This window comes from Delphinus delphis, chromosome 14, assembly GCF_949987515.2.
Source record: "Delphinus delphis chromosome 14, mDelDel1.2, whole genome shotgun sequence".
Taxonomy (NCBI): Eukaryota; Metazoa; Chordata; class Mammalia; order Artiodactyla; family Delphinidae; genus Delphinus; species Delphinus delphis.
This window is the reverse complement of record NC_082696.1, coordinates 71,266,011-71,288,697: the sequence shown is the minus strand read 5'-3', so window position 1 is coordinate 71,288,697 and position 22,687 is coordinate 71,266,011. Positions and strand designations below refer to the sequence as shown.

The 22,687-nt window shown below is 40.0% G+C and overlaps 1 protein-coding gene across 6 annotated transcripts in view; it reads right to left on the bottom strand.

Annotated features, from left to right (window-relative positions):
- Positions 1 to 22,687, bottom strand: part of UBE3D (ubiquitin protein ligase E3D) — a 161,443-nt gene that overhangs the window by 127,853 nt on the left and 10,903 nt on the right. For all 6 annotated transcript variants that reach the window (XR_009521956.1, XM_060030293.1, XM_060030295.1 and 3 more), the window contains exons 3-5: positions 20,553 to 20,643; positions 9,704 to 9,935; positions 3,732 to 3,801 (exon numbers count right to left, since the gene is read on the bottom strand). Coding sequence is in view for 5 of the 6 variants with exons in the window: in XM_060030293.1 (XP_059886276.1) it covers positions 3,732 to 3,801; positions 9,704 to 9,935; positions 20,553 to 20,643 (393 nt within the window). In the remaining variant the exon portion in view is untranslated. The remainder of the gene's footprint in view (positions 1 to 3,731; positions 3,802 to 9,703; positions 9,936 to 20,552; positions 20,644 to 22,687) is intronic.

Sequence of the window (22,687 nt, the reverse complement as noted above, 5' to 3'; positions counted from 1 at the left end):
AACCACTGGGCCACCAGGGAAGTCCCTTGCTTTGTCCTTTTAAGGGTAATTGGTTTATAGGTCAATTACCAAGCTTGGACTTAAACCGGGAAATATGTCTTCCCACAGTGTGTAGTCACTAATATCTCTGCTCAGTTCTGTTTTGTTTAGCCTGACTCCCTAGAGAGCATTCACTATCTCTGCACAGTTTGGTCGACCGCAGATTTGGGGAGAGGTTCTCCTCAAATGCCTCAAGCCATTAAGGCTTCCATCTTCTGCTGCCCAAGTTGTGTGTGAATTGAGGAATGCAATCAAAGGCACAGCAAATTTTCTGGTCTCCCCAAGCTTTCAATTCTTATTGGACTCCCTGGCATCTACTGTATGCATGTATAGTTTTGCAATCAGCCAGAGCTGGGTTAAGAAGTTGTCAGCTCAGCCCCTCCACGGCCCTCTTGCTTCCAAAATATCCCTCTTAAATTTCTACTTTCTCCTTTGCCTACCCTGAACCAAACCTACCACCTATAGATAATAAAGCTGTGTTTTTTTTTCCTGCCCAAGTCTGGGGGGGCGTGTGAAGTATGTCAATGATCCCAAGCAATAAAAGGTCACAAATTTGCCATTCTAACCCAAGGCAGTAGCAGTTTTTGATAACTACACCTCTCAAATCATTGCTTCATTTTCGTTATTTTCTAGTAGCTGTTCTTCTGAACTTGTACAGTTCGGTACTTGTTTCCTACAGAGTAGAACTATCCATTCTCTTTATGCCACCATTTTTGGGATTAGAGTCCTACTAATTTACTTTTAGAGTAGATGTGGATATAGCTCTCTTACATCACCCCACACACATATTCACATACAATGACCTCCTAATATACTTATATATTACATCATAAAGATTTTTGGTTAAATTGATAATCAGTGTTCACATTATTGTGACCATAATGATACCATGGAAGTGCTTCCTTTTTTGTTCAATCTTCTGTTTTCCTGCAGCACGTAACTGCTTTCTTTTTTCGTGTGTTTAGTTTTTCCAAACACCTTTAGTTAATTCTTCCCATATGATGAAATGGCTTGTCTCAAGATTATTTGTTACATGTAGTCAAACAACTCAACAAATTTACCAGTTTCAGTGTATAACTGAAAAGGTCTTTATTACAGTTTCTCTCCCCTTGCTTCAATCCAGGCTGTAATGCCTGCTGTACATCCCTCACCCTGGGACTTCCTTACCTCATTCTCCTGTGTTGGACAGTCTGTTTCCCCAAATCCCACACTTTCTCTTTTGAGGTTAGATTCCTAGTTTTGGTGATGCATACCCTATGGTAGATTCCTAAGGAAAATGGAACTTTGAGGTCCATGTTTTGAGACCCTGTATTTCCAAATATGTATTTATAATCTTCATACCTGACTGGCAGTTGGACTGTCTATTGAATTATTCTGGGTTGAACATCTTTTTCCTTCTAAATTATGAGGGCATTCTTCATTGTCTTCTAGCTATTAAGAAGTTCAGCACCATTGTAATTCCTAATCCTTTGTACATTACCTGCTTTTTTCTCTCTAGAAACTTCACCCTTGGCGTTTGGAAATCACTCAATTACGTGGCTTTAAGTAGCTTCCCTGTCACCCCTCCATTAATTATATGAGACACTTAGTGGGCTCTTTCAGTTGAGAAACTTAAGCCCTAGCTCTGGGAAATACCTTTTTAATGTGTTTTTGGTATTCCTGTTCTTTGATAATTTCCCCCACCCTGTTGTCTCTATTCTCTCTTTCTAGAATTTCTCCTAGCTAGATGTTGGATGCCCTAAAAGGCTCAATTCATTCACTCATTCAACAAATATTTACTGGGTACCCACTATGTGCCAGATATTGGTCTAAGTGCTGTGGTTATCATGATAAATGAGTTGGACAATATTCCTATCCTCAGGAAACTTACATGATCTTTTTTTTGAAATTTCCTTTCCAATTTTCAACCTCTGTCTTTTGGTCCTGATTTCTGAAATAGTTCCTTAATTTCATTTTCCAGTCCTTTGGCTAGTTTTTTCAAGCTATTACATCTTTAATTCGACATTCTCCGAATTATAGAGATAATATTATTTCATTTCTCCAAGGACATTTATTATGGTTTTTTAAAAGATTTTCTTCTGTTTTATACATAATTTGTTTCTCCTCAATGCGTCTACTCTGTTTACTTGATTATTTATTTGCTTTGGACTCTTTTTACTATTTACTGATTCTCAGCAATCTATTCAGATTTAAGTGTAAGGTAGTAAAATGCTGAGAGGGAGCTCTTGTGTGTAGATATAAGGCTTGTTGAGAGCAGGATGGCTGAATATAAGCTCATCTTTTTGTTGTTACATGACCCCTGAGAATCAGTGTCTGCAGATCTTTTCTCTGGTTAGTACACTTCCATTCCCTTATTCCAAGAAAGGCTGCTCCAATCTCCTACCTTGAGAGCATAAGCAAGTTGCAAGTGGAGAAAGAGTCTTAGGAATCTTATGGCTCCACATACAAACTTTGCATTAATCATCCTGCTTTCAGTCCCTTGTCCCTCTTACCTGCTACCTCTAAACTCTGGCCAGTTCTGGGGATCTACAGTGAGAACTGGCTCACTCCTTATCTAAATGGTCTTCTGCAGACACCAAGGTTGCAGCTTCCTCCACACTGCCAAGTGTGTTCCTACCCGTCTCAGCTCTACAGCTTCCAAAAGAAGTTTGCTTACACCTCTAGTTCACATCACTGTTGCCTCCTCCCCATTTCTCTTTGTCTCTGTGGATGTCCTTTTTTTTTTTTATTCCTTAACTGACATTTTAACTGGGCTTCAGAGAGGAGAGAAAAGCATGAAAAAAATCAATTCACCCTTATTTCAACTGGAAGCCTTAAGATTTTCTAAGTCATTGCTTAAGGGACTTGTTTTCATTCTCCAAAAATGACATTGAGGGCGGCATCCTTTACTACTACTCATTCTTCCTTTTCTGTTCTCTCAGAGCAAGTTATGAGACTCTGATGATCTTAAAAAACAAACCAAAAAAATGCCACCATCTGCCTTCCCTTGAGTACAATAGTTTCACTTAACTCACATCTTCTAATTAATTCTATTAAAAACAATTATTCTTCACCCACAAAGCTAACACAGCATGCTGTAGCTCTCTAGACATTTTCAAACCATATCTTTAAAGAGTGATGCATTTTAATTATCAGGATTTCATTATTATATTGGAAAGTCATATAACATAGGCTTTATGTAAAATGTAATTAACACTATTGGAAAAAAGAACAAGGAAGAGAGTATAAAACTCAAAATGTTTCAACAGGTTCTCTGCACCCCCAACCTCCAAGCCTCAAAACACAGCCCTGAGGCACACAACAGCCAGCATCTCCTCCATCATCTCTAGCAACCAATTCTTCTGAATGAGGAGCTGTATTAAGAAAAAAGCTCCAATCTTCTTTAAGATAGACCCAAGTACAAGCTTTATACTATTGCTTTTTATCTACAAAGAAGATATGAAATACTGAAAATGACCCGACTTCTTAATGCTTAAAATTCAGTACTATGTACTTACAAAGGTCAAAATACACAGACTTCTTGGCATACTGGATGATATATTAGTTGATTTCTATTTTTAAAAGCATCAATTCTACAACATGTATTAGTCATCTATCTTTCCTATATATTTCCTATAAAAATCTCCTTCTACTGTTTTTTTTTTTTTAACAAGAAGGCAATCATTTTGGCTTTTTTATTATGAAATTCTTACCTGATGACACAGTCTCTCCCAACATTACCTTGCAACGCTTACAAATTACTTTGGTATTTGCCTTTGGTTTCTGTAGAACAGAAAAATGTCATTTAAATGTCATTCAGCTTTTCTTAAAAGGAATATATAATTTTAACATGGTCTCTAGAGTATACATTGAACTTTACATTTTATTTTGCCATCTACTAAATACTGGGAATACATTTAGCTTGTATGCATAATTCACGTGCACAGAGATCACTTTTTCCAAGTCTAAACACAAAATGAACAGAATGATTTTTCCAAACTAGTCAGCTCCTGATAATCTACACGTTGCCAAGTAATCTGAACAAGAAGCATCTTACATTTCTAAAAAGCACCTCCAAACATCATTTAGAATAGGCAGATGGTGGGCAACAAAGGTAGAGAGGGTAGGTGATTTGCCCCAACTCATGTGTCTAGAAAACAGAAGAATTAGAACTTGAACCTATATTATTATTATTATTTTTTTTTTTTTTTTTTTGCGGTTCGCGGGCCTCTCACTGCTTCGGCCCCTCCCGTTGCGGAGCACAGGCTCCGGACGCGCAGGCTCAGCGGCCATGGCTCACGGGCCCAGCCGCTCCGCGGCATGTGCGATCTTCCCGGACCGGGGCACGAACCCGTGTCCCCCGCATCGGCAGGCGGACTCTCAACCACTGCGCCACCAGGGAAGCCCGAACCTATATTATTTTGACTCCTAGTCCAGTGCAACTTATGTAAAAGTAATCTATAATTCATAATCACCACTGGAAGTTAAAAATCCCTAACCCATTCATATAATTCTATTTTTCCATTTAAGATATGCATTGTACCTGGAAAGATAGTATTCTGGAACAAATTCCTGAAACACTGTTAAACTTTGAAAATCCAACTTTATCGTTGGGGATACAGATTAAAACAGCTAGCAGTCACCTAATTATTAAGAAAACAAAAGACTAATCTTTTAGACATACAGAACAGAGGTTGGCAGGGGTGGGCAAAAATGAGTGAAGGTGGTCGAAGGGTACAAACTAATTATAAAACAAGTCATGGGGATGTAACGTACGGTATGGCAACTATAGTTAACCATATTGTATTGCATACTTGAGAGTTGCCTCAGTAAATCTTACAAGTTCTCATCACAAGAAAAATAGTTCTGTAACAAAGTACAGTGATGGATATTAACTAAACTTATTGTCATGATCCTTTTGAAGCACATACAAATACTGAATCGCTATGTTATATACCTAAAAGTAGTAAAATGTCAATTACACCTTAATAAAAAAAATCTTACTGACTTATAATTTGTTATAAGAGATGATATTATAATTAATATCATGGTAGTTAAGAGCCTGGAGTCTGGGGCCAGACTTCCTAAGTTCAAATCCCAGCTCTGTTACTTACTAGACGTGTGACCATGGGCAAGTTAATTAACCTGCTTTGGTTTCTTCATCTGTAAGATGAAATCGACAGTAGTGTTAACTCACAGAGCTGTTTATTAGGATCTAAAACGGAGTGCTGTAAAACACTGTCGCTGGCACATGGGTAACCGCTAGGCAGATGTTACGTAAATAAAATACACTTTTGGCACACGTCATTCAAAAAATGGGCAGAAAACCCATACCTTCCCACAAAGGGATAGATTTTTTTGTCTGGATGTGCTACGAGTAACTAATAGAGCTGATATTTAAATCCAGGTCCCTTTGATGCTAGAGCTTATGCTTCCTAAGCACTATGCCAAGTGTTTTCCAAACTAATTCATAGAATCAATTCAGTGGGTGACGCCCTGAATTTTTAAAGAAATACGAAATAGAATGGAACAGAAAATATCACCGTGCTTCAAACATAGGGTAAGTAGTTCTTTAAGAAACATCTACTTGAGGTGCATCTGTGTCTCTGTGTGTGCATTATCAGATCTTAATGTAAAAAAAATTATTATACAGTTCTTACTTTAGTTAGAGGTCAAAAACATAAAAAAGTCAAAAGCCACAGACATAGAAACCAAGGCAGGTGCCAATTTGTTTAGGCCCAGGCAAGGTTACAGGAAGACGACAGCTTAGAAACCAAGCATGCTCAACTGCAAAGTTTCACATTTTGGCAGTTCCATGCTTTCTTACAATAAAAGCTATCTGTATGGCTCCAAATTGGTACTAAAGACACTTTTTAAAGGATCCTATTTCGTACAAGTTAAATCAGACCATCCTCATTAAATCTTACCAAATACTAAGGGCTTTACTAAAAACTAATACAGGTTATTGGAGTAGTAATGCTTAAGAAGAAGGGGTTTTTCTATTCGAAGCAAAAAATTTTTTGTCAGGTGCTGTTATGTATTTCATTTATCATTGCTCTTACAGCACATTTTGCGTTGTCTTTCAATGAAGCAGAAAAAGTGGGTTTTGTTGGTTGGTTTTTAAAATAAAATTCTACCTTTTCAACACATGGGTAATTGGGATTTTAAAATCTGATCAATAAAACAATAAATTACCTCAAACAACCAAATGTGTGAATTTTGATTCAAACAAATTTTAATGACATCAGAAGATACTTCTAATAAAATTTGTAAAATGTGTATATGGCCTGGTATTGTACCATCGAGTGTTCATTTTGTCTGGTGTGAAAATGACACTGTGTTCATGTGAAAAAGGACAATCCATATGGGTGAAATGATATAAGGTCTGGGATTAGCTTTAAAGCACTTCAACGAAAAACTAAAAATAAAATGGGCAGATGAAGCATACTTTATGCATCAAGGTGACTGTTATACGGAAGTTCATACTTCGATTTTTTACGTTTGGGAATGTTTACAAAGTTCAACACGTTATTCTAAGAAAAAAAAAAAAAGAGAGACCCTCATGGATTTAACAAGACAAACAAATAACGAAAAAAAAGGTAAAACTGTTAGTCATACTCGCCAGCTAAAATACCAATGTTCAATTTCATTTGTTCTTTAAAATATAGGTTGAAGTCATCACTGTGGCTGTACTTTCGTCTAGAATAATAATATGAATCTTATAAAAGACTGAGGTGCCACCTTTATCAACCTGTTGTAAGACGCAAAATTTTTATTATGGTGAAATGAAAAATATTGTGAAATAACAAATATTCAATAGATGTCTTTTGAAAAGCAAAGATATATATTGTCACGTTCACAGAGGCACAAACAACAGACTGTACACATACGGGGTTATTCAGGGAAAGGAATAAGTGTTGGACTTTGTTTATGCTGTTTTTCTGTCATTTATGAATATTTTAGTTCAAGAGATATGCTTTGGAGTAATTAATTGTCAAATACTCCTTAAGCAGAATTAAATATACATTTCTCATGGTGAGGTGAGTTATCTCTTAAAATCCTTTTCCACAATTAAAATAGATTTTTATAATCTCTCACAAGCAGAGGCAGAAATTACTCCTACCAAACACTCAGAATACACACAGAATGCACCATTAATGTCTGATAAGCTAAACAGTCTTGACCTTTTAAATTAACATATTACAATGCTTTTAATTCTGGTAAAGAGAAACTCTGCTTTGCAGTGCATTTTTCTCGACCTATGCTTAAAGGAAATAATAAAGTGAATCGCGCAAAGCAGCAGCCTAGCAGTGTAGGGACTCTACAGAGCAAACATGAAAGACAGACATTGTTGTGGACTAATTAAATCAATATATCTGCGACATGGCACCGCTGCTCAGAGAGGTGAATCAGCCTCCTGTCCTCGTTTTTATTTTCCTTTGTGTTGCTTCCATTTCTAAGGACCCTTGATATTGTCTCGCCAAAAAAATGTTTCCCAAGAGATACCATTAGGATGCTGTGTCACCGTGTGACATTTCAAAACCCTGCTAGATGGCTAGACTGTGTGATATGAGAAACAGGTTTTCAATAGCACAGAGAAGCCTTGTTCCCACAAGACCCTTGAGAGTACTGTTTAAGGAGTCCCTCCAAATTTACGTTACTATTTTGGTCACAGGTATATTCTTTCAACTGCAGTAATATGCAATTAAAGTGAAACTTTCATCTAGGCTACCTTGAAAACAAGCTTGTTAACAGCAGCTTGTCATGATGGTAATTTCCCACAGTCTCCTTGATACTTAAAAAACTGTAATGTCTCAGTATGAAGGGTCTTCCTTTAACACGTGGGATGGCCACGCACAATTAAGAGGAATTATTATAAATGGCATCATATAATTGATAAAGACATAAACGTGAGGAATCTACTTCCATACAGAATGCAGAGTTCATCTGAAAGAAGGAAACTCATGGTTTTTCTTATTTAATCTTTCCCACTCATCTTCTCGTATCTTCCAAACATTTTAAAAATTTATAGCTTAATCATAAAAATGAAAGTCAAAATACATAAAACATAAAGTACTAGTATAGAAATTTAGATTAAAATATAATTTTAGGGCTTCCTGGTGGCACAGTGGTTAAGAGTCCACCTGCCGATGCAGGGGACGCGGGTTCGTGCCCCGGTCCAGGAAGATCCCACATGCCGCGGAGCGGCTAGGCCCGTGAGCCATGGCCGCTGAGCCTGCGCGTCCGGAGCCTGTGCTCCGCAACGGGAGAGGGCACAACGGTGAGAGGTCCGCGTACCGCAAAAAAAAAAAAAAAAAAAAAAAAAAAAAAAATATATATATATATATATATATATATAAAATTTTACTTTAACCATATTAAATATACTTATACCATAGATTTATATTATGTGCTTACCATTTATCTTTTAAAAATATAGAAGGCTATAGCACCAGAATTTGGGGGGGATTCTTATACATATTTATATATACACATTAGAACATATACATACATTTTATCTAATATATATTATCTAATACACACACACATATACACACTGAAAAGCAGTGGAGATCAAAGGAAATATGAATGGTTATGATTTTACTAAAGGTAAAGATATATACAGAGAAAGAGTTGGGGGAGAGGAGGACAGCTAGAGACAGTAAAGTACTATAATTTTAAATAAACCTAAAGGTAAAGGGATTTGTGTTTACGGTGAAAGATGAGATACTTACATCATTTAAACAGATAACAGCTTAACCTCGATATTTGACAAACCTCCTTAATCTCCCGCAAATTAGAAAATAGTTCCATAAACTAGCTGACAACCTAAGGGCTGCGGACTGCTGCGTGTTTCCTAGAGTGGCTCAGTTCTCATTACAAAAATTAAATGAGTTCTAAATGAAATTTAACACACAATGCTTTTGTTCCTACCAATAATCAGATGTTAAAATGAAGGTTCTCTGGCAATGATTTTCTTAACTTTTTAAATCACATCAGTATTGACTTGCCATCCAGGGAATGATTTCTCACAAGGGCCAAGTCAATGGCACTGACTTTCTTTTAAAATAAGGTAAACCACCTGTTCTCCGCAGTGAGAGGAAAGGGCCTTCCCCCTCCAGCAACTTTGAGCTCAGGAGCTGCCTGACCTCGCTCGTTAAGCATCAACTTGGAACCTGCAGCCAGAGCTTTATTTCCGCGCTTGGGCTCCTCCAGTCCCCCTTTTGCCTTGATGGCATCTGACTGTATGACACCAGCAGAAGTCTAGACTATGGGCAGATACAGGAAAATACCTGGACCTATCAGGACAGTACGTATCCTGAAGGCAAAGAACCCATTTAACGTAAATCAGACTGTGGGGATAAAATGTACGTGGATTATGGAATATTGTCCTAAAAGCAAAGTCTACGCGGGAAGAAGTCCTCTTCCCCTTCTTCCTCCCGCCACCACCACCGCCACCACCCCCCCCCCACCACCCCCCCCCCCCCCCCGTGGCTGTTTTGGTTTAAGGCCGCCATGTGCTTTTTCCATAACAAAAGAGCAGAGCTGGATGATTAAGGCAACTGAAAATCATGGATTTTGGTCTTTAGAACTGTCTGTCACATGCCCTGAATGAAGGAAAGATTGGAGAAAGCAGTTTCTAAACCGACCTCTAAATGAGCATTTAATTTGAAAGATATATTACCATTTTTAAATGGTTCTCGGAAGAAAGACAGCCCGTCTCCACTGGGGCTACTTCAGGTCTCGGCTGCTGTAAATCACGTCTTAAATTCACCAAGAAGAAACAGTCTCCAGTGAAACAGTCATTCTCTTGTGGATGAAGTGGCTTATTAGCAAAGGGGTTGGGGTGACAGCACCACTCGTCAACCAGAGCACCCCAGTTTTCGTGTGGCAGGGGGAGCACCCTGAGGAGCTTCCTAGTGGAGAGAGGAAAACAATGGTTTACAGGACAAAATGGAACTGTGACATGCTCTTAATTAAATCAGCACAAAGGATGAGAGAAACTCATTAACCACATTACTTGCAGTGTTATTTTTTCCCCCATGGCACCAGTAACATATACTCACTATAGACAATTTTGAAAACGCAGGGAGGTATAGAGCAAATAAAAACCATCCTTGGATAGACCTAGAGATTGTCATACTGAGTGAAGTCAGACTTACTTCACTTATTCCTAAGACAAATATCATACGATATCGCTTATATGTGGAATCTAAAAAAAAGGTCACAGGGCTTCCCTGGTGGCACAGTGGTTGAGAGTCTGCCTGCCGATGCAGGGGACACGGGTTCGTGCCCCGGTCCGGGAAGATCCCACATGCCACGGAGCGGCTGGGCCCGTGAGCCATGGCCGCTGAGCCTGCGCATCTGGAGCCTGTGCTCCGCAACGGGAAAGGCCACAGCAGTGAGAGGCCTGCGTACTGAAAAAATAAATAAATAAATAAATAAATAAATAAATTTTAAAAAGGGTACAAATGAACTTATTTACAAAACAGAAGGAGATGTAGAAAACAAACTTATGGTTATCATAAGGGGGGGAGGGATAAATTGGGAGACTAGGACTGACATACACACACTACTACATATAAAACAGATAACTAACAAGGACCTACTGTATAGCACAGGGAACTCCACTCAATACTCTGTAATGGCCTATATGGGAAAAGATTCTAAAAAAAGAGTGGATATATGTATATGTATAACTGATTCGCCTTGCTGTACACCTGAAACTAACACAACACTGTAAATCAACTATACTCCAATAAAATTTTTTTTAAAAATCCTTTCTTTACCACCCAAAGTCAGGTAGCTATTTTTTTACATGACTGTATTTCTTTGCCAGCCTTTCAAGAGAGACAGCTGTACACAGGCACACAGTCTGGGATCAGAGGAAATACACAAACTGTATCTTGCTTTCATTGTTTTATTTATCTATGTCATGATACTTAATGACTCCATTCTATTCCATAGGTATGCCAAAACTTTTTAGGTCATTCCCTCACTGTTAGATATTTGGGTTTTGAGTATTTCATTATCAACAACCCTGTGATGAACAGTCCTAGAAAATTTGTATACAGTTCTGATTATTTCCTTGGGAAAGAAATCTTGTAAGTGTGACATTACAAGCACAAATGATGCGCATTTTTAAAAATTAATTTATTTATTTTTGGCTGTGTTGGTTCTTCACTGGTTCTTTGTTGCTACGCGTGGGCTTTCTCTAGTTGTGGTGAGCAGGGGCTACTCTTCGTTGTGGTGCATGGGCTTCTCACCGCGGTGGCTTCTCTTGTTGCAGAGGACGGGCTCTAGGAGTGCGGGCTTCAGTAGCTGTGGCATGCGGGCTCAGTAGTTGTGGCGCATGGGCTTAGTTGCTCCACGGCATGTGGGATCCTCCCGGACCAGGGCTCGAACCCGTGTCCCCTGCATTGGCAGGCAGATTCTTAACCACTGCGCCACGAGGGAAGTCCCAATGTGCATCTTTTTAAAATTCAATTCCTATATTGACAAACTGCTTTCCAGAAAGGCTGTACCAATCTATAATTCTTCCACTTACTTTTTTCAGAATTGAATACTATCATTTTTCCATGTAATTGGTGAAAATGTTCTCAATACTGCTGTAACTGGCAATTCCTTTATTACTGGTGAGATTGAACTGGCTGTCATATTTATTTGCCACTGTGTTTCTTCTGTGAATTATGATCAATGGCCATTTTCCAGTGAGATGTTAGTATGTTCTTATTAAATTGTACAAGTATATTCTATATTAAGAATATCAGTCCTTTGTCTAAAATCTGTGACAAATATTTTTCCAGTGTTATTGCCTCTAATTTGATTAACGTGTCTTAAATTTCAAATCATCCAACCCTTTCTTCTGTGATTTCTCTCATTACTATTTTCTATAAACTTTCTATTTTGGTGTAATTTTACGTTTACAGAAAAGTTACAAAGGTGGTACAGATAGTTCTCATATATACTTCACCCAGCTTTCCCTATGTTAACATCTTACATAACCAGTGAGGATTTGTCAAAACTACTTTCCACTAAAGTCCTCTTTTTCTGTTCCAGGATCCAATTCACAACACACTGCATTTAGTCATCATGTTTCCCTCATCTCCTGTGCTCTGTGGCAGTCTTTCCTTGTTTTTCAGGACCTTGAGGTTTTTGAAAAGCACTGGCCAGGTATTTTACAGAATATCCCTCACTTGAGTTTGTCTGGTATTTTCTCAAGATTAGACTGAGACTATGGGTTTGGGGGATGTCTACCACTGAGGTGACTTCTCATCACACCAAACCCAGAGAGGACACTGTATCAATATGACTTATTCCTGGGGATGTCAACCTTGATCACTCGGTTAAGGTGGCATCTGCAAGGTTCCTCCACTAGCAGAGCTCCTATTTCTGCCTTTGCACACTCTATTGTTTGGAATTGAGTCATTAAATCCAGGCCACACTCAAGGGAAGAGAAATTAAGCTCCACTCTGTCATTATTATTTATGCTTAGAACATCCTTACAATTAAGTAGCCCCTTATATTTGCTCCCAGCTTTTGTTTTAATGGTTTCATTTTTTTCCTGTAGAAATATAGACACCTGAGACGTTTCCATGGTTTACCTCTATTTTAATCTAAATTGGGAAGATTTAATCTAAATTTACCTCTATTTTAATCTAAATTGGTCTAAGGGGAGAAGAAATGTGGGCAGGATGATGAGGATATTTCAAAATAATTTATCCCCCCCCAAAAAAAACCAACCAGAATACAAACATGCTTCTGGTCTTCCTAATGCCTTTGAATCTCATGAAAGCTTAAAGCACCCTGAGTACTTGCTCACTTCTGCTCCAGTCGACTGGACCATTTGCCTGCTAAGGATCAACTGTATTTGATCACAGACCTGTGTATGCCACTTATGCATGTTTTTTTTAGTTACATAATTTAATCAAACACGTTAGTTTGTTACATGTTATTTTAGTTACATAATTTAATCAAACATGTAAACCAAGGATATATGAGTTGCTATTCCTCTGAAAACTAAACATTTCAGAGCAGAGGAAAGTCAGTTATTAAAAAACAAAATCACTGGTGGAATGTGGGAGATACAACTATAAAAAAAACTGAGGCGAGGGAAAAAGAATAAAAATCTAGAAGAATTCTGCAATCAGACTGCTTCAGTGTCTAACTTCTCATTCCACTTTAAAGAAACCTAAACTGGAAACTCTGGATAATGAATTTAGGATGGCATAAGTGAAGAAAGCTAAGTCCACAGCAGCAGACTCATATTCAACAAAAAGATATTAGTTCCATACTAAAATACTAGTACGTTAATGTACATTTGCCATGTTTTAAATGAAAATATTTAAGATGCAAATGTATCATTTTTAAATGATTCCCTCCCATGAACCCTTTTTCTTTGATTTCCCCAATCAACTCTGAGTCTCATAAAAGGGCAATTACAACATGGAAGAGGGTAGACATTTAATTTTAACTCCAGAGGACAGAAGTACGAACAAGAAAGGCTGATTTCAGTTTACTAGAAGCAAGAACATTCCCTTTTAAATTAGGAAATGCTGTACCACTAGCATCATTCAAATTGCTGAGTCTATTGAGAGATTAAGAATCGATTCTTTCAACATATACTTTCTAAAAGTCTACTACTAGGAGTCAGGCGTTCTGCTGACACAAAATATTAGTACCTACAGTCCCTTTGTCAAGGTATTCACATTCTAGTGGGAAACATACATCTATGAACAAATACCAAAACCAGAATATAACAAATGCTCATAACAGAGCAGCAGTTCTAAATGCTTGGGAGTTGAGGGGGGAAAGGGAGGCGATGGCTCAGACCCCTTTGAAAATCCGATGAAAGTGTTAGCCCCTTTCTTCAAACATACATTCCCACCTGCACACAAAATCTGCATATTACTTTAGGGGATTCGTGGACTCGCAAAACCAATCCATGAATTCAGGGCAACATGTACAAAGTGCTAGGGAAGTAGAGTGCCGCTGGACTTCAGAGAAGAGGTAACATCTGAGCAGACCTTTGAAGGATGAACAGGAGTTCTCCAGGCATTGAAAGGAACTAAGGGCATCACAGGTGCAGGAAACAATATGAAGACAGGCACCATATATGTTTAACTTGCCACTGGAGTCCCAGTGTCAGGCACAGTGCCTGACTCATAGTGTAAGCTCTTAAATAAACGAGCGTTGATAACTATAACATGTGAGGCCCCTGGTTGGGTCTGCAGCATACTCGGATGAAAGGGTTAACAAATATTTTCCTTTGCTTGAGAATCCGACCTTCGGTTTAACCACCTAGACCTGTTACCCTGGAAGCCAGGTAGATGGTAGGCATTGATTACATTGCTAGGCAACACTGACTATGGTAAAAATGATCCTTGATTGGTCTATTGCATCTGGACTAGGAAGACGTTTGAATGAGCTGTAAATATTAGATGAGGATGCTGTGCTTTAAACTTCCCTGAATGTAGGTCTTCGTGGGGAACACTAGAAACCATGCCAAAGGATTATCACAAGAGCTACTGGCTGTTTAGGGCATGAGGCTTCTTCTCAGGGTAGCTCCTGCACCTGCCAGATATGAATCTTGCACTTTGTACCTGGAACCGTGTCACATGGGGAGACAAGAGTCCCCAGAGGGGTATGTGACCTGTCATTTGCTTGAACTGCTGCAGGTCCTCTGCTGAGGGGAACTCCTGCCACTGCCCCGAAGGCGAGAAACGTGGCCGGTGGTAGTGTTGTGAGTCTGCACGTTTAGTTGAACTTAAGAAAACCTCAGGTGGGCACCACCCACACTTTATTCCATGTAATACTTACTACAACTTTGTGAGATGAGAATTTCCATTCCCGTCACAGAGAAGGAAAGGGAGGCTCAGAAATGTTAAATAATCTCTACAAGTTCACAGAGTCAGAGCTGATGAAAAAAGGCAGGATCATAGCCCAGGTCTTCCAGACTCCAAACTAACTCTCTCCCTTGGAATATATTCCCTCTCCTGGTAACACAGAACGTCAGTAAAGGGGACAGGGAAGGTGGGATGGTACAGACGACATGGGGTGTGACACGTCAACCTAAGGGGCGGGAACCTGGTTCTACAGATAGTTGGGGAGCATCACAGAATTTAAGGTGCGGGAGTGATAGGTCGGATTTGAATTTTTACAAAGATTAGGAGGAAGACAAACAAAGGTGCCTGTTTAGAGTAAGAGTTGGGCCTAAACAGGCTCCTAGATCTTCTCCATCACTAAGATTCTCTGTCCCTTGACATTTTGCACGTAGTGCCAATAAACAGATGCTCAATACAGTGTCAAAGGCAGCAATGTCAAAACCTCATACGTGATCAGAAATGAAACTGCACTGAGACTTAGAGAGATCTGGGAGCGTTGCTGCACATTCGCACACAACGTGATACTGCAGACTTAACTTGACCCTGTATCCCGGTGAATAAAAGCTATACTCTACCCCATAGCTATCTACGTAAGACATCGAGCAAGAAAGAGCCTAATTCACAAGTCATTGCCAAGATAAAAGTGTTTTTACAGCCGAAAGAAATTTTCTGATGTTTTGAAAAAACATAAAACCTTTAAGAACAAAAGATGTATTTTAATCACAGCTCTCCTGAAAGTGTATCTATCGAAAACCCTGAAACTTTGATATGATCTACTTCCCAAGAGAACTTTCAAAAGAAAATAGATACCACATTTTTTTAAGGTAGTTTTTACGTAAAAACCTGCTGAAGCTCAGAGAAAGAGTGAAATGATTTCTTGAACATTCTCTCAGCTGAAGATTCTATGATGAACAGCAACACATGCTTTAAATTAATTAAAATGTTTAGTTATTTTTAACGTATCTTAAGCATAAGCTTTGGGGGAAAAAAACTTAAAATGCACAATTTTATTTTATTTATTTTTTTAAACTTGGTCAATGAGTATAAACAATTTTTAGTCTTTTAGTTCGTATTGCCAAATTGCCTTCAGAAAAAAAATGATCAATTTAAAGATCTACCACTAATGTTGAAGAGTATCCATTTTACTACATTTTAAAATGCACAACTTTAATAAGTGTTATTGATTGATGGTGTTTATTTAAAACTTAAACACAGACAAGAAAATGAAATGCCTTAACTTTAAAATCAACCATTAATCAGTGATATTAACAACGGTAATACAGAGATTTCACATTGGATTAGAACCAAGTGGGCAATAAGAATTTTAAGAAAAAGATCAAATATCTAAAGCTCAAAATATAGCCACTAGAATATAGATAAGCTGGCATTATTATTTATTCCAAAAGTTTGTACAATGTTACCAATAATTCAGTGTGTGCCTATCCTCTCTTTTCACCTCTTTGTTCTCTTTCACAGAAAAGTGACTATGCACAGGAGTAGTTGTTTTCAGACTACGATAATAGCTGGTCTGTCAAATGGACCAACCAACTAGTTGGATATTCTGACATCTCTTATGTTTCCGTTAAGTCCATTCTGCTTGTTACCTGCTAGAGTTTCAATGCTCTCATAGTTGCTGGGCTGACACCCAGCTCTGCCGGTGCAGGTGGAACCGGGAGGGCCTTTCCAGAGACCTTGGGAGACCTCTCAAACGACTGAAAATCAGGCTGATGTTTCAAAGTCTGGCCAACCGATATAATTCAAGTCTGACATGAATTTATTTCTAAAAGACATAACAAATTCCAAACACAACGACCATTTAGCTGTTTCTGAGACTGATCACAACGAACTAAATTTTATTATTATTGTTGCCTGATATTAGGGACTGTTAACAAGAGAATGATCAAAAATTGTATATGTTTGGACAATTTTTACAGAAAAACTCTGCTGAACTGGTAAGAATGCAAATTGGAGAATTTTATTGTAAAGAAACAAGGCATTATTTTCAAACAACCAAACAAATGGCTAGGAACGTGTGATTCTGAATGAAGGAAAAAAGACTGCTGTAATTAGCAGATTTCATGCACCCCGGTGCTAGTAAGTATTAAAAGCCATTAATGAGTCTTAATAGGTTAAACAGTCTTCTGCACCTATAATTTGCTTGACAAGAATCTTTTTCATTTAAAAAAAAAAAAGTAACAAGCATTAGTCTTGCACTATCCAAATAATCATGATTCACAGAACTCAAGGTGCAACTTTTTGAGGTTGACCAAGCACAGAATTTTCATGCTGGCAGGACTCTTACAGGTCTATCTAATTGAACCTCCGAATTTTGCAGATGAGGAAACTGAGAATCAAAGTGACTTGTTCCCAGACAGAAAGGCTGGCTGGTAAGCAGATCTTAACTCGGCTCCATTGCTCCCAATACAAGAGCTCCTGCTAAGACAGACCACCATATTCCAAGATGCCTTCCTGAAAAGGACGCCGACAATGAGTTGATTACAGCACATACAAGCCTCCTTTGAAATACCTTTGGTTTTACTTTCTACTCAACAAGCACAGATGTCCTTACCACCTGCGTGGCACAGGTAACTGAGGGAGAAATGAGAAGACCACTGGGCTTGATGCAAACAGTCAGCATGACATCCTTCTGCAGACACAGGAGGAAGCATGTCTTTCCATCAAACAGAGAGCCACGGGGCCTGCTGCCTAAGAGTGAAATGGAAGCAAAGCCTTCCGTCGCCTACTAAGGATTTCTCCGCATTGCTCAAGAGGCCCCCAGGTGCCAGGCGCACATGTGTGATAGGCAAAGGCGTCCAGGGAAGCCTTGTGAAGTGAGCAAGGCCTAAGTCACGTCCACTGTGGACCTTCTCGCAAAGAAAAAGGGAGAGAGGGGGTCATTTCCCTGGCACTCCTCAAAAATAAGGAGTCCTGAATCAAAAAGGCCTGAAACACTGTACTAGATAATCTGCTAGCTTGCCAATAAGGCCAATTATGGAAAAGGGGGTGGAAGGAGGCTGTGGAACCAACTAAAAAGAGCTTGTCGAGTATTTACTATTATATATGTTACAGCCTTAAATGTAAGAGCGTTTATCCTCTTCACAAGTTAGGAAACTAGGCCGTCTTAACATCTACATAAGAAGAAGCTGAGGTGACGTGGACAAAGTTCCCCAGTGACGGTAAAGCTGGAGTTCAAACCCAGGTCCCGTTCTCCTGCTCTGCCTCTCGCCCCACGGCCTCCCGAAGGTCGGGATTCGGGAGAGTGCGTACAGCCTTCCAGTGTCAGCCTTTATGCCCTCCGAGCTCTCAAGTCCAGGGTCATAAACAGGACTGACACCAAACAGAAGATGCAGTATCAGCCAATGATGAACGAGCACATCCTTCAGTCCAAGCACACCAGGGAAGTCCGTTACTCTAGTAAACTCGCTCCTCTGTGACTTCCAGGTCTCTCGCTGCTGTAGAGGCACACATGTTTCAGAAACTGTGTCTGAGAGTTAAACTAAAGCCAGAAATAGACTGAGAGAAGGAAAACTGTCCTGGTTAAACTCCAGGGTAACCTGGGATGCTCTGGACCTTCCAGGCTCAAGCAGGCCTATCCCTGACAGTGTGGCCACCTCAGCCTTAGGGAACCTGAGTGAGGACGTTCTCCCTCCCCTGCAGATTCAGAGTCACCCCGTGGCTTCCCCAAGATAATCACTCAGAGGGTGCCCTGCTCACAAGCCCCCCACTTACACCAGCATAACTTTCCACGATCTCATCTACCCGGGATGCTGCCAGGAATCAGAGAGCAAACAAGAGAGGCTGATGGGGCTTCCCTGGAGGCGCAGTGGTTGAGAGTCCGCCCGCCGATGCAGGGGACACAGGTTCGTGCCCCGGTCTGGGAAGATCCCACATGCCGCGGAGCGGCTGGGCCCGTGAGCCATGGCCGCTGAGCCTGCATGTCCGGAGCCTGTGCTAAGCACCCTAACGTTTACTCGAGTCAACCCGGCAAGAATTTATAGAGAATGCACTCTTCCTCGGGCAGCGAGCCTGCTGCTGGGGGCGGTGATGATGAAGATAGTGATAAGAGTAAGAATTACAGCAGGAAATATCACATACTGAATGCTTACCAGTTACACTCTTTCGCTCCTCCCCCAAACCCTATGGGGGTAGCTCTTACTGTTATCTATATTTTTGTAATAATAATAAAAAAAAATGAAGGCACAGAGTGGTTAAGTAACTTCCCCAGGGTCACAGCTAGTAACTGGTGGACACAAACACAGACAGGCTGGCTTCCGGGTCTGTACTACCAGCCACTACACAACACTGCACCCTAAATACGAGTGAGGAGTAATATGCGTAGGACTATCCCGCACCCGAAGCCTACAGTTTAAGCGGGAAGACAGGCGAATAAACCTCCAAGGAGCACATAAGCCAGCCCAGGGTTCAGGAAAGGCTCCCAGCAGAGATCTGCTGAATCCCTCCATGGAGACCTGGAACACTGGGGGAGGAGGGGTCTCATGTACGTCTCCAAGGAAACCCGTCCAACAAAGAGCTCGAAATTCTTCCTTTAAATATTGTCAACAGGGACTTCCCTGGTGGCGCAGTGGTTGAGAGTCCGCCTGCCGATGCAGAGGACACGGGTTCAAGCCCTGGTCTGGGAAGATCCCACATACCACGGAGCAACTAAGCCCATATGCCACAACTACTGAGCCGGCATGCCACAACTACTGAGCCGGCATGCCACAACTACTGAGCCTGCGTTCTAGAGCCTGTGAGCCACAACTACTGAAGGCTGTGCGCACCTAGAGCCCATGTTCCACAACAAGAGAAGCCACCGCAATGAAAAGCCCGTGCACTGCAATGAAGAGCAACCCTTGCTCGCCGCAACTAGAGAACGCCTGCGAGCAGCAACAGAGACCCAACTCAGCCAAAAACACATAAAGTAAAAAAAATATGGTTAACGATAATAAGGGTTTGCTCTGTCTTTCCAGCCTATGAGTGATTAGAAAATTCAGAGAGCAGGGTTTGTGCCCAGGAAACAAAGAGGCTGACAGGAGGAGAGGATGGAAAAATAATTAAAAGAGACAACATGGGGATACAAAGAATACAGCAAAGGGCCCTTCCCCTCTCAATGGGGTAATCACAGCACACCTCGAAGGCAGGTGACAGCATTAACCCAAGCATCAAGAGAAGGTTGATTTGTGCTTTATATGCTGTTTCAATAAGCAGGGAAACCGGAAATGGATTTTAGAAAGGCACTAATAGAAATAGTTCAAGTACAAAATTGTGCTGCAAAAGCTTCTGTTATTTAGAAAATTCACTTAATGTGGCAGAAGTTTATTCACCAGGATGATGGCTAAAACGTGTGACAGATGCCGTGTCTGTTTTCAGAGGAGAGGGGCCTATCTCTACCGGCTATTCCACCAAGATAAGCCTTCCTCCCTCAAAGCCAGCATCCTATTGTTCCCCTTTGTCAGCTGGAGAAAATCTAGCTGCTCCGTGATTGCTGGAGCATTTGGGGGCTGGTCTGGTTCAAAGTGACATTGAGTCTGTGGCTCTCATTTGAAGGCCACAGACTGCTCCCTTGGCAGTTCCTTCAAAAATTCTGATAGAAAAAGAGAAAAGCCATTGCCAGGCACAGGATGAACCAGTGTTGACTGTGTTCCTTACCTGTTCCTCATGATGATTTCACCGCAGGACTGGCAATAAAACGTGCAACATTCTTGGGCTTGGGAGCTTTGATTAAACACTGAGATCAGTTCTAGAGGAAATCAAGGAAACAGCAAATCTTAGCGGTTTGGGACAAATCCATTACCATACTTAAGAGTTTAAGAGCCGCAATAAATTACCACCAATAAGCACTGTTTATGATCTACCCAGAAGTACCCATTTAGTTAGTATTATCTGATGACTCAAGCAGAAGCAAATATTGGGAAGCGTTTTCAAAAACAGATTTTGCTACATGTTTCAGTTAGGTATTGCCCTAAATGATCTGTGTCACATAGATAACTCGTTATTTCTCTCATTCTGCAAATACCAACATTAAGGATGAGAGAAAAGGAGCTATTTCCTCTGCTATGCTTAGGGACAGTTTTTCATCACTGTGACTGCTGGTAAACAGACTTCTTAAATTTAATTCGATTGAAACGAGGTTGATGTCCGCTCTGGCATCCTACCAGTACGTACAAACAAAATCAATCTTGAAATTGGTCTTTATTGGGCGGGTCCCGGGGAATGAAACGGCTCCTAAGAAGAGTTCCATCTTCCAAGAGTGAAACTCAATTTCTGATTAAAGCTGTGGGAAAACATATATTTCCCATAGTATATGAAAGAGCAGTATAAGACAGTATGTTTCCTTAGTTTCCATTATTTCATTCATGAAGGAAACTTTCATTTCCAAAAAAGCCCAAAAAACAAAATCCAAACCTACAAAAATATTTGTCTGTTAAAAAAAAGTCTGAAGAAATGAGGTTATATCCATTAGAACCAAGCAATTTGAATTTGGCTTATGTTACTTTATATTCTAAGATTAAAAAAAAATTGATGTGAGAAAGTTTAAGCCTTAGAGTTAAAAATTCTTCTGTTTAATTTCTAGGACTGCCGTGTATCACTAAAGTGAAACAAACAGTATTCTTTAGCTCTGAGCAGATAATAAGTAGACCTGGGTAAGACATCCAAAATGTTCTTTTCAGAACCAATAAACAAATTTTCAGTGACACACTGCCCTCTGCTGCTCACCCAGCATGATGCAGGCTCAGGTTCAAGTCAGAACCTTCTGATCCAGGAGCATCCTGGGAAGCGCTGCCACCTGGGGATGAATCCAATGCTGGTACTACCTCAGATTTTACTGCAGCCAGTTCTGGGTCAAAGGTCACGTCTGACCTATGCATTCAAAACAGTGTAACAATATGTCTACTGTAGTCCTTAAAAGAGCATTCTTATAGTTGAAAAGTCAACTTTGTAAAAACCCTGAAACACAGATTGAATGCTATAAATGTTAAGACTCGCTTCCTACCACAGATTGTGATTCCAGTTTACATCAGTATGCACCTATTTGATATTTATTCAGTCGGCAAATATTTATTCACCACCTATTATGCGGAAAGCACGAAAGCAATTAAATACTGAGGAATCTATTTTGCATAACCCTTCATGCACTGCAGAACAGGGGTTTGAATGTTTTTCCTTTTCAGACTGTTGAGTAAAATATGTGTTAAAAATGTAAAGAAATTGGAGACCCATGAATGCCAACAACAGATGCAAACCAACACACAGCAATTTATTTTTTCCAACAGTTAAAACTAGACGGTAATGTTTGCTGATTTATATTTTTAAAAATGGCTCAAGCTTTGCTATTTAACTGTTATAGAATATGGGTAGGCAACATACCAATTCTGTCTCTGGAAGGTCTCCGTACCTCCTCATTATAGGACCTAAAATCATGGTCCCAGAAAACTAGCAGAAGATCTGAAAACGCTCCACTGTGGCTTTCACGCCTGCCTTTCTCCAGTTTCCTGATGTGACCCAAGATTCCTGCTCTGGGTACTGTTCAGCATCGCTAAAGACAGGTGATGACATCACAGGAGCCAGACTCCCAAGGCTTCTTCCCTGAAACAACACTTCCCCTGTCCATCATGTGGTACCCTCAGAGCGTCTATCTCCCATCTTGATGGCCCCATTCTTCTTTCCATGGTTATTCCAACAGTCATTCTTAGGTTTATCCTATGCCACTTCAGCCCCAGGACATTTCCTTCCTCAAACCAACCCTGATCAACTCAGACTAGTTATTCACTAATCCAGCACTT